Source organism: Xenopus tropicalis, chromosome 5, assembly GCF_000004195.4.
Source record: "Xenopus tropicalis strain Nigerian chromosome 5, UCB_Xtro_10.0, whole genome shotgun sequence".
Taxonomy (NCBI): domain Eukaryota; kingdom Metazoa; phylum Chordata; class Amphibia; order Anura; family Pipidae; genus Xenopus; species Xenopus tropicalis.
The window spans coordinates 142,039,897-142,053,066 of record NC_030681.2 but is presented as its reverse complement, the minus strand read 5'-3'; the positions used below and the strand labels follow the sequence as shown (position 1 = coordinate 142,053,066).

The following is a 13,170-nucleotide window of genomic DNA, read 5'->3' as shown; positions in this document are numbered from 1 at the left end:
GATCCCAACTAAGATATAATTACCCCTTATTGGGGGCAGAACAGCCCTATTGGGTTTATTTAATGGTTAAATGATTCCCTTTTCTCTGTAATAATAAAACAGTACCTGTACTTGATCCCAACTAAGATATAATGAATCTATTGGAGCCAAAACAATCCTATTGGGTTTAATTACTATTTAAATATTTTTTTAAGGTAGGAGATCTGAATTACAGAAAGACCCCTTATCCGGAAAACCCAAGGTCCCGAGCATTGTGGATAATGGGTCCCATACCTGTAATTTCAAAAATAATAAAATTAGATAAATTCGAGTTTTAGTAAATCTGCCCCATAGTGTTGATGCATTCAGTTTTAGGTCCATTTGAGCTTTTTGCACCCTGACTTGCATTCATAAATGAGCCCTTGGGCAAGTTTTGCACATTTTCTATTTTGTACAGTGCACTATTCACCCTAAGGCTGGCCCTGATACAGTGAAACATAAAACAACTTCGGGGAGCTACAGAAAACAAGGAGAAGGGTACAGGACATGGAGGTAGCAATATAAGAAAAATGAGAAAATCAGAATAAAGGAATCTATCACAATCTCATTTCAACGTTGGCGGGAAAGCATCCTCAATTTCTTGGATGCTGGAAGCATCGGTCGAGTCATTGCCGCTTGCAATAATCCCTACGGAAGAGAGACTCGAGATAAAGGAGTTCATCCGTCTTGCATATATATCTCTTATATTGAAATACGGTAAGTCATTGAACTTATCCTTTTGTTCGTCGTCATTGCACCCATCCACGTCTATGGCTTTTTGCTTTTGGTAGTACTTAGAAAATTTGTTAAAAATGATAGTTATCGGAAGCGCAACCACTAATATGCCACAGATGATGCAAACAGTGCCAACAAGCTTTCCAAACAGCGTAACTGGGTGGGTATCCCCATAGCCAACCGTGGTCATGCTAATAGTTGCCCACCACCAGCACATAGGGATACTGTGCAGCCCTGATTGGTCTTCGTCTTTTTCTACATAATAAACCAGAACAGAAAAAATGGAGATCCCCACAGCCAAAAATAAAAGTAAAAGCCCCACCTCGTGATAACTGTGCTTCAGAGTGGCCCCTAAGGATCGTAACCCAACTGAATGTCTTGCGAGCTTTAAGATCCTAAATATTCGCATCAGTCTGAGAATCTGGACCACTTTGCCCATGTTTTCTATGCCTTCGTTTTCCTCATCGTTTACGTCTACGACCAAAGTGGCATAAAATGGGATAATGGAGACAAAATCGATGATGTTCATGGGGTTCTTCCAGAATTTTTTCTGGGAAGGAGCTACAATAAGCCTGATGACTAACTCTGAAGTGAACCAGATGATGCACACAATCTCCACCACCGCTAGGACGGGATCTTCGAGCTCCCTGTCATTGGCGTCTAGTTTCTTGAACTCCGGCATGCTGTGAATGCACATGGCTACGATGGAGGTTAAGACCACACTTAAGGAGGCGATGGCGAAAAGTTTGGCAGACAAGCTATAGGCGGGATTTTCCAGTCGGATCCATATTTTTCTGCGAATGTCGCCGAATTTTAACGTATCGAACATCTCCAGTTCTCTTTCGAACACCGACGATTGGTCAGAAGAAGAGGAGCCCAGGCTAATGATGTCACTTTTCTGATCCCAGTCTTTTTCGGCTATAATTTCCTTTTTTTCCTGGTACTTATTGCTGCAGCAGGAGTCGATGAACAGTTCATTGATTCCCCAATATTCTATCTCTTGGGAAAAAGAAAAGACACACAGCTCCTCCATGACATGCAATTTGCCAGTGTAGTAAAAATTCAGAATGTATCTAAATAGGGAAGGATTTCGGTCAAAGTAATATTCCTTATCCGCCACATTGTAGTCATCGCACAGTTCAAGTATGGCTTCTTCCGAGCGGCAGTTGAGCAGTTTTCCCAGCCTGGTATGAGGGAATCTGAGTAGGGTTTTCTGATCCACTGACTGCTTGAAGCCACCAACATTTAACTTAACCAGTTCTTCCTCATTCTTAGTTCTGTGAAAGAACTCGCCATAAACCATCTTGGATGAGCTTCACTTTATTGCCCTGGTTGATTACATTTCATCTGGGAAGCAAAAGCAAAGTTGTTACATTTTGAATTTGTTGTGATAATAAAATAATAATAAAACAGTTCCTTACTTGATCCCAACTAAGATATAATTACCCCTTATTGGGGGCAGAACAGCCCTATTGGGTTTATTTCATGTTTAAATGATTCCCTTTTCTCTGTAATAATAAAACAGTACCTGTACTTGATCCCAACTAAGATATAATTACCCCTTATTGGGGGCAGAACAGCCCTATTGGGTTTATTTCATGTTTAAATGATTCCCTTTTCTCTGTAATAATAAAACAGTACCTGTACTTGATCCCAACTAAGATATAATTACCCCTTATTGGGGGCAGAACAGCCCTATTGGGTTTATTTCATGTTTAAATGATTCCCTTTTCTCTGTAATAATAAAACAGTACCTGTACTTGATCCCAACTAAGATATAATTACCCCTTATTGGGGGCAGAACAGCCCTATTGGGTTTATTTCATGTTTAAATGATTCCCTTTTCTCTGTAATAATAAAACAGTACCTGTACTTGATCCCAACTAAGATATAATTACCCCTTATTGGGGGCAGAACAATCCTATTGGGTTTATTTAATGGTTAAATGATTCCCTTTTCTCTGTAATAATAAAACAGTACCTGTACTTGATCCCAACTAAGATATAATTACCCCTTATTGGGGCAGAACAACCCTATTGGGTTTATTTCATGGTTAAATGATTCCCTTTTCTCTGTAATAATAAAACAGTACCTGTACTTGATCCCAACTAAGATATAATTACCCCTTATTGGGAGCAGAACAGCCCTATTGGGTTTATTTAATGGTTAAATGATTCCCTTTTCTCTGTAATAATAAAACAGTACCTGTACTTGATCCCAACTAAGATATACTGTAATTACCCCTTATTGGGGGCAGAACAGCCCTATTGGGTTTATTTCATGGTTAGATGATTCCCTTTTCTCTGTAATAATAAAACAGTACCTGTACTTGATCCCAACTAAGATATAATTACCCCTTATTGGGGGCAGAACAGCCCTATTGGGTTTATTTAATGGTTAAATGATTCCCTTTTCTCTGTAATAATAAAACAGTACCTGTACTTGATCCCAACTAAGATATAATTACCCCTTATTGGGGGCAGAACAGCCCTATTGGGTTTATTTCATGGTTAAATGATTCCCTTTTCTCTGTAATAATAAAACAGTACCTGTACTTGATCCCAACTAAGATATAATTAATTCTTATTGGAGGCAAAACAATCCTATTAAATGTTTAAATGATTTTTTCGCCCCAAGCATTCCTGATAACAGGCCCTGTACCTATACATTCATATCCTTAAGAGTTAAACCCAGTCCTGTTTTACAAAAACATCAAATAATATTTCTAATATGTTTGGTTATTTTCATTAAATAATGGCAGGCTGGGGTTGATGGAATATGCTGAGCACAACAGAAGGCTATTATATACTAATGGGTTATACTTTAAGGGTTATTTGGGGTAAATACTGTACGTCTTTGCTTTGCTTGACTTTTGCTCTCTGGTGGAACAACAACCAAAAGGACAGGGACGCTATAATAATCTATAAAAAGATTTCCCCCCCCGCTTCATAGATTTTCCAATTCCATCTTGACTGACGCTCTTGCCCCCTCCCAGACCTCGCTTATACCCCACGTCATCTTCTGACATTCTTTTCAATTATCTCTAAAGGCTACAGACAGGGAGCAGCGGCCTTTCCTTGGGCTGCTACCGTGTTTTGTTACCCTTAATGCCAAGACGCAAAAAGGCAAATTCTCAGATTTTAACCTTTTATTCCCCACCAGTTTCTGCTCCTGCCGGAGTCTGACATGTAACAGTGTTTATAGAATAAAAAAACATACGTCCTCATTTAAACTATGGGAAATCCTAATTCTGTTTTTTAGAATAAAATCCCCAGATTCCACATTTGGATGATGGTGTATACAGACAGGCCAGAATTTCTGAGGAAGGCACAAAGGCTATAGGGAAAAATCTGGGGGAGGCAAACTGCCCACTGGCTGCATTCGAACTGTTGTTTGTATCTCCCAGTTGCCACCAGTGCTGGCAATCGGAGGAACGGCACTAGCACCAGATGCAGGTAGGGGTGGGGGGGGGTGTGCAAGCAGGTAGGGGTGGGGGGGGGGTGTGGGGGGCGGGGGTGTGAGAGGCTTGGGTTGTACCAGCTTTAAATCTGTCCCTGTACACAGAAGGGCTCAGTATAACTAGACTATACTCACCATAAATTACAAATGAACTTTATCTATAGTCCCTAGTGTTCCTTTAACCCAAAGCAACTGCAGCACAAGACTAGTGTAATTTTGAGGCAGCGGTGCTGTGTTGATTGGTAGAAGGCAAGTCCCCGCAGTCTGGTTAGGGTAGGGCTGCACCGTGCCGCTGGCACTCTGCTCTGCAACTCACACCGGATTTTGGACCTCACAAGTTTCCTATGTGGGATGTTATTTCAGTAAATGACTAAACTTTACATAGTGTGTGACTAAACCAATAAAATTGAGAAGATATTGTATAAAAATCTCAATATTACTTCCCAGCTGCTCCCTGCCATAGCGCGGTGGCACAGCCATAAATGCCTCGCTGGCGCATACGCGCGACTCAGTGGGTTCCGCCTCATTTCATAATTACAAATTGATCATCCCATAAATACCCGGAATTTGTAATGTAATTACTCGATCAGTTATTGCACAAATGGAATTTAGAATTCCCCCCAGGGAATGTGAATCGAGAGAGGCAATAAATTTGCACCAGCTTTATATACAGTTCTGTACATAATCATCACTGGAATCAGCCATCGGGGTGCTGCCTGCATTCATCTGTCTGGGAGCTTTACTTAAACATGAGTCTTATTATATCTTAGTTCAATAAGTCCATCTAAGTATGGAGATTCAAATTACAGAAAGACCCCTTATCCAAATGTAGGGGCCCATAGGGTTAACATGCCCCTATGGCTTTAAACCCTACCACTTCCTAGTTTATGTTGTTACTGGGAATCCAATTATAGATTTGCATTTGTGCCTTATTGGTTTACAGGTTGACTCCACCCTTTGCACTCTAATATAGTGTTTAGCAAAGGGGTGGGTCTTCCTCAGGTGGAAGGTCCACTGAGCCTGGGATCAACAGGGCCCCAGTAAAGCAAAATCCTACCCTAGAGTACCCATCTATACTCTGGAGAAGTTGGGGAACAAGGACCCCGTGAATGAGGACCAGATAGACAACGAGACTCCGTTGAGCGGTTTCTAGGAAAGTGAGGTAGTGAGGCAAGAAAGCAAGAGCAGTTTCTGGCTCCAACCAGGAGGTTAGCTGGAAGTACCCTTCCTTAAAGGCACTGTTGCCTCAGCATAGGGCCACGGTTAAGACACAGGATACAGGCAGTACCTAACCCTGAACCACAGTTGACTGTATGTATCCTAAAGCTGAAGCTAGTCAACCTGAGGACTGAGGTATCTATCCAGACTGCCCTCCATAGTGGTGCCGTGCTGACCAGGTGCCTTTACCCTGCCCAGTCTCGAAAGAGGTGGGATAAACTGGTGGCATCCTCTCTTGTTGTCCTCGGAGTGTACTACTGTTATTTTCTGAACTTGTGAGTATTATCATCCCTGTGCACTAATTGTCTTTGACAATAAACCAAGTTATCATTTGTGCATCAGCAAGAACCTTCTGACGTCCATTATTTGCTATTTTACTCTGCATACAGAATCAGTGAGTTGTAGTTGTACTACACCCCGGCATATTTCCACTTAGTCCTTATGTCCTTAGTCCTATGTAACCCCTTGCTCTAAACCTATTCCGGTTGGCACTGCCTGCTTTTACAACCAAATAGGGGTTATACGGGAAAACCTCAAATCCCAATCATTCTGGATACCAGGTCCCATACCTGTACATGTAGAACCAGCCCACAGCTTGTATAAGTTCATAGTGCAGAATATTTATGGTTTAACCTATGATTACAGCAGCATTGAGCTTGATTTATTATTCATTTATGTAACACGATAGCTTTTACTGAAACCATTTTTTTGACTCAATCATTATGAAGACATCCGTGTTTTATAAGGAATATCTCCCATATGATACAGGTTCCTACCAGAACCGTTAATAAGGGCTGATTTGCTTTGCAGGGTTAAGTAGAAATCTCCAAGAAGCGATAAACATTGTTTGACGTATTCCTGAGTTTTATTGTGTCCTGCACTAAAAGGCAGAAAGAAAAAGCCAATTCCGTATGCTGTGCCGTCCCTAATGCATCCTCCTGTAACACAATCCCTAAGATTTATGGCACGTTGGGGCAAGGCATTCTTACTCAATTACGCTGTGCCGCTGCGCATTCGGCTATTCAGTGGGAAACCTGCAGATATATAGCTCTAATTCAGCCGGGATACGGCCATGTAAATTGCGCATGAATGAGCGCGCCGCGGCATTCGCAGTCATTATAATTTATGGAAAGAATTCCAAGGCAAGATAGAATGCAGAATACACAAAGCTGCTCCTTTGCAACTGATGACACAGCACAGTCCTATGTTATTGCATTAAAAGTCACTTTCTGCAACAGAAAAAGGAGTTCTATGACCATTAGAAGTTACAAGGCTGACAAACAGAGTGCTTTTATATAATACAGGTATGTGATCCCTTATCCGGAAACCCGTTATCCAGAAAGTTCCGAATTATGGAAAGGCCATCTCCCATAGACTCCATTATAAGCAAATAATTCTAATTTTTAAAAATGATTTCCTTTTTCTCTGTAATAATAAAATCTGTACTTGATCCCAACTAAGATATAATTACCCCTTATTGGGGGCAGAACAGTCCTGTTGGGTTTATTTAATGGTTAAATGATTCCCTTTTCTCTGTAATAATAAAACAGTACCTGTACTTGATCCCAACTAAGATATAATTACCCCTTATTGGGGCAGAACAGCCCTATTGGGTTTATTTCATGGTTAAATGATTCCCTTTTCTCTGTAATAATAAAGCAGTACCTGTACTTGATCCCAACTAAGATATAATTACCCCTTATTGGGGGCAGAACAGCCCTATTGGGTTTATTTCATGGTTAAATGATTCCCTTTTCTCTGTAATAATAAAACAGTACCTGTACTTGATCCCAACTAAGATATAATTACCCCTTATTGGGGGCAGAACAGCCCTATTGGGTTTATTTCATGGTTAAATGATTCCCTTTTCTCTGTAATAATAAAACAGTACCTGTACTTGATCCCAACTAAGATATAATTACCCCTTATTGGGGGCAGAACAGCCCTATTGGGTTTATTTAATGGTTAAATGATTCCCTTTTCTCTGTAATAATAAAACAGTACCTGTACTTGATCCCAACTAAGATATAATTACCCTTATTGGAGGTAAAATAAGCCTATTGGGTTTATGCAATACTTGAATTATTTTTAGAATATTAATGGATATCCAAATTACAGAAATATCTCTTATCTGGAAAACCCCAGGTCCGTGCATGCTGGATAACAGGTCCCATACCAGTTCATAGTCAGTCATAGATAGAAATGACATCACTAAGCACCAATCTAAACCGATGACATCACTAAGCACTGTTTTTATAAGAATATAATCTGCAGGATATTTATGGATTTTGTGTTACATGACTCACTGAAACTGGTGTATTATAATAAATATTGGACCCCCTACTGTAAAATATAAGGGTATAAATCGCCTCGGAGTTCCATGACCAGTTCCATGACCAGCCTTTGACTTGGTACTTTCTAGTGGTCATGGACCTCCTCAGTGACTTATAATATCATTATATTTTACAATACAATACTGTCATGGGAAAAAATGTTTTTTTTTTCAAAACCCATCAGTTAATAGAGCTTCTCCAGCAGAATCCTGCATTGTAATCTGTTTTTTTTCAAAAACAAAAACAGATTTTTCTATATTTAATTTTGAAATGTCACATGGAGCTAGCCATATTCTTCATTTCCCAGGGTGCCACAGCCATGTGACTTGTGCTCTGATAAACTTCAGTCACACTTTACTGCTGCGCTGCAAGTTGGAGTGATATTTCCCCCCCTCCCAGCAGCCGATCAGCAGAACAATGGGAAGGGAGCAAGATAGCAGCTCCCAGTAGGTATCAGAATAGCACTCAATAGTAAGAAATCCAAGTCTGGCTTGGGACTCCTCCAGTTACATGGGAGTAGGAGAAACAATAGGTTACAATAGGCAGTGCTTTCTTTATTTCCCTATCTAGTGAATAGGTGGGGGGGGGGGGGGTATAGCAGTTCTGGACCTTTGCTTATTCATTTCACAAAATGTTTATTCTAATAAGGTCATTGTATCTAAAGAAAATAGAGTACAGAATATGAAACTGTATGGAAAATAAGATCTTTTCCTCTTGAATGTTGGCATTGGGGTTGGCCAGGCACCCTTTTTTTTTAACTCTGGCCCAGTTTTTGCCTGTAGCCACTAAGCATTTTGCAGGTCTTAATGGCAGCATAGAAAGAGATGCTTCAGGCTTTTAACGCTAGTTGATTTAATGCAGAGATAAATGTTGCCTGATGTTTTTGGAGCTAAAAGCTCAGTGTTGGATGATGGTTATGATAGCTCTCGCTTATATCCCCCCCCCCCCCCCCCCCCCCCCCCCTGCAGTTTCTAGGCACAAGCTTTCCATCTCACAGAAATTCTCAAGCTCAGATACTTGTTGTTGTTGGATGGAAATTCTGACAAATCTAAAATACACCGCATTATGCTATCCAGACTTGCTAAATAGGTCTATCTTTTGCCCATTTGATTTAAATAGTCCTAATGCTATGGGAATGCTAGGGCAGTATTGTTTTCTTATTATCCTTTATATCACGTTATTAGAAATGCTGAATTTTAGCCATCAGCCCCTCATCCCCAATGGAACTTACACATTTCCACACAAGGCTGTTCTGCTCTACTGCTGGAGATGCTCCTTGGTACAAGGGAAGAGACAGCCCCTATAGACTAATAACTGTTCTGCTCTACTGCTGGAGATGCTCCTTGGTACAAGGGCAGAGACACCCCCTATAGACTAAAGGCTGTTCTGCTGGAGATGCTCCTTGGTACAAGGTAAGAGACACCCCCTATAGACTAAAGGCTGTTCTGCTCTACTGCTGGAGATGCTCCTTGGTACAAGGGAAGAGACAGCCCCTATAGACTAATAACTGTTCTGCTCTACTGCTGGAGATGCTCCTTGGTACAAGGGAAGAGACAGCCCCTATAGACTAATAACTGTTCTGCTCTACTGCTGGAGATGCTCCTTGGTACAAGGGCAGAGACACCCCCTATAGACTAAAGGCTGTTTTGCTGGAGATGCTCCTTGGTACAAGGTAAGAGACACCCCCTATAGACTAAAGGCTGTTCTGCTCTACTGCTGGAGATGCTCCTTGGTACAAGGGAAGAGACACCCCCTATAGACTAAAGGCTGTTCTGCTCTACTGCTGGAGATGCTCCTTGGTACAAGGTAAGAGACACCCCCTATAGACTAAAGGCTGTTCTGCTCTACTGCTGGAGATGCTCCTTGGTACAAGGGAAGAGACACCCCCTATAGACTAAAGGCTGTTCTGCTCTACTGCTGGAGATGCTACTCGGTACAAGGTAAGAGACAGCCCCTATAGACTAAAGGCTGTTCTGCTGCTGCAGCTGGAGAAGGCACTCAGTACTAAGGAAAAGACACACATGAGACAGTTGCCTCTCTCGATTTAAGGTGCCCGGCGCTCTAGAAGCTTTGGCATGACAGCTAAAACTACTGGCAGTGTCTCGCACTTTCCTTTCCCGCCGTCCCCTCCAACCAATGTTCAAAGCCTTCTTGTAAGTGAGAAACTCTCCAAGTTCAATTAGTTTTTTCAGCAAAGCGGATTTTAGAATTCTCAATAATTTCATTAGCCGCTGTGTTACTTTGATAGCAATGCTTTCTGTGATTAAAGGCTATTGATTACGTTCCCTGACGCTAAGACTGGCACTGAGTGACCTGGCAAGTTCTTTCATCCTGAAGACCTGAAATGAACTAAAGCAAGACGTGTGCATGGTTACGACTCCTTAATTGAGAAATAATTGCTCTCTGATAGGACATGAAATCACTGCAGTGTCTGCATAGAACATTTTATTAATCCACTAAGATGTAAGGGAAAGCAAACACCCCAAATGGATAGTGCTTACAATGGGCAGCTAATAGGGTGCTTACTGCAATTATATATAGCAAGGAACGAATGGCAGCTAATATACAGGTGGCACTCACATCATGCCAGCAACACTAAATTATATATTTATACTATATATATATACGGGTGATCTACATTTCCTTGGGGTGCAAGTGATAGAATGCTAAGGGGCACAAAAGCAAATCCTTTAGTGCTCATCTAACAAGCACTTTTAGCCGAACCAATGGGCACTTTTCTTTAGCACTTTACACACTGCGTTCACTTATATAAATGATCCTAAGGATGCCAACTCTTCCATCATTTCCTAAATGATCCATTTTTATTCCTTTTAAAGCCAGCATTTGCAATGTACAGGTATGGGACCCATTATCCATAATGCGCGGGACCTGGGCTTTTCCGGATTAGGGGTCTTTCCGTAATTCAGATCTCCTACCTACCTACTAAGAAAATTATTTAAACAGTATTTAAACCCAATAGGATTGTTTTGCCTCCAGTTAGGACTAATTATATCTTAGTTGGGATCAAGTACAGGTACTGTTTTATTATTACAGAGAAAAGGGAATCATTTAACCATGAAATAAACCCAATAGGGCTGTTCTGCCCCCAATAAGGGGTAATTATATCTTAGTTGGGATCAAGTACAGGTACTGTTTTATTATTACAGAGAAAAGGGAATCATTTAACCATTAAATAAACCCAATAGGGCTGTTCTGCCCCAATAAGGGGTAATTATATCTTAGTTGGGATCAAGTACAGGTACTGTTTTATTATTACAGAGAAAAGGGAATCATTTAACCATTAAATAAACCCAATAGGGCTGTTCTGCCCCCAATAAGGGGTAATTATATCTTAGTTGGGATCAAGTACAGGTACTGTTTTATTATTACAGAGAAAAGGGAATCATTTAACCATTAAATAAACCCAATAGGGCTGTTCTGCCCCCAATAAGGGGTAATTATATCTTAGTTGGGATCAAGTACAGGTACTGTTTTATTATTACAGAGAAAGGGGAATTATTTAACCATTAAATAAACCCAATAGGGCTGTTCTGCCCCCAATAAGGGGTAATTATATCTTAGTTGGGATCAAGTACAGGTACTGTTTTATTATTACAGAGAAAAGGGAATCATTTAACCATTAAATAAACCCAATAGGGCTGTTCTGCCCCCAATAAGGGGTAATTATATCTTAGTTGGGATCAAGTACAGGTACTGTTTTATTATTACAGAGAAAAGGGAATCATTTAACCATGAAATAAACCCAATAGGGCTGTTCTGCCCCCAATAAGGGGTAATTATATCTTAGTTGGGATCAAGTACAGGTACTGTTTTATTATGGGAGACAGGTTTTCGGTAATTCGGAGCTTTTTAGATAATGGGTTTCCGGATAAGGGATCCCACACCTGTATATTCTTAATTTTTATACGATATGTCTCCTTTAAAGGCCACTATTTGCAATGTACTACATTAAACCCACATGTGGGCATATATTAAAAGTCCTTGGGCATATAATCCCACTAAGATACTGAAATGCCCCAGATGTAAATAACCCTCTTTGCGGGATTATAAAACAAAATAGCATGCTATCCAACAGGAAGCATTTAGTGGTCCCGTTTAAAAGCAAATATCCTATTGGTTATTATAGGTTCCTGCACTTGGCCAAACTTTGTGCCTTTGATTACATATGGGGAATATTTTTCCATCCAATATTATTGGAAAAGGAAGGTAATCCTTGCATAGGTAGGAGGGCTCCATTTTCAGAGTACAGTTCTTCTGGCCAGGAAACAAATAAAAAAAAAATCTTTTCAAGTCTAGTAAACCTAGATTATATTTATATTCCGGGCTTTTCTTGCTCTTTAACCTTTGTTAAATGAAATAGAAATAAAAGAAGGTTACGGGGCAGAATCAATGCTGGGTCAGTAAGTGTTTTATTCAAAGTCTTCTTACACTTCAAAGTCATTCATCATTGCCCTAAGTGTTCTGCCTCAGTAGATCACCTTTTCAATATGGTACATGATGTACATCATAATGTCATTCAAGTCCTTTATTATTTCGGATTTGTGGCTAAGCCCCCCGCTTCCCACACACACACAAACACACACAGACACACCTCTTCTTCTCCCCAGACTCAGTTTGGCAATGTACAATTGTTGTATAAATTTACTGCACTCACTGCAAATAAAATATCATACAAAAAGCAGCAAAAGGTTAATTAAAGACCTACCTACTGGCGACTGAACTATATGCATGTAAGGGGAAGGCTGTTACTCTTCTGTCAATATTATTTAGTTATAGTTATTTTTCTGATGACAGTGACCTTGTTTAATTTAGGGTTGGCAGTCTCTCAGGGGAGCTGGGTTGCTATTTCATAGACTTCAGGCAGCCATTGCTAACAGAGTCTATAGGCTTCTGTAGAGAGGTCAACAGCTTGGACCATATCCTCACTTTTATGGGACATTCTAGATCAATATAGTGGACTTCAGGAGAAGAAGAAGTAATGGTGCCTTTCTGGTAAAGCAAGGCTTTTACTGACCCCTCAATAAATGAGTAATAAAGCTCTCCATACATTTAAAGATCTGCTCGTTTTGGGGATCTTTCCTAAATATGGCCACCTTGAGATGGTTTGTATCAGGTTCATCCAATCAGATGGCCCTTGGGCAAAACAATCATATAACAGCAAAATTAAACACAGGCCATAAACCTACTTGATTAATATCTATCAAGTGACTGGCTAGATATCGGTCAGGCAGAGGGCTCCATACACGGGCCAATATGCTGTCGACTTGGGTCAGAAGGAAAAAGTAGGCAGCTTTTATTGGCCCATGCATGGCCTCCTAAGTCTTTAAAAAAGACTACGATAAACTCCCAGGCTGCAGTGTATAGGGGGTGTTACAGGGGATACACT

The 13,170-nt window shown here is 40.5% G+C and overlaps 1 protein-coding gene across 1 annotated transcript in view; it reads right to left on the bottom strand.

Moving 5' to 3' along the window:
- Positions 1-272: 272 nt before the first annotated feature.
- kcns3 (potassium voltage-gated channel, modifier subfamily S, member 3) overlaps positions 273-13,170 on the bottom strand; it is a 63,475-nt gene continuing 50,577 nt past the window's right edge. The window contains exon 2 of the mRNA XM_031903070.1: positions 273-2,100. Coding sequence (XP_031758930.1) covers positions 584-2,056 — 1,473 coding nt within the window. The 5' untranslated portion in view covers positions 2,057-2,100 and the 3' untranslated portion in view covers positions 273-583. The remainder of the gene's footprint in view (positions 2,101-13,170) is intronic.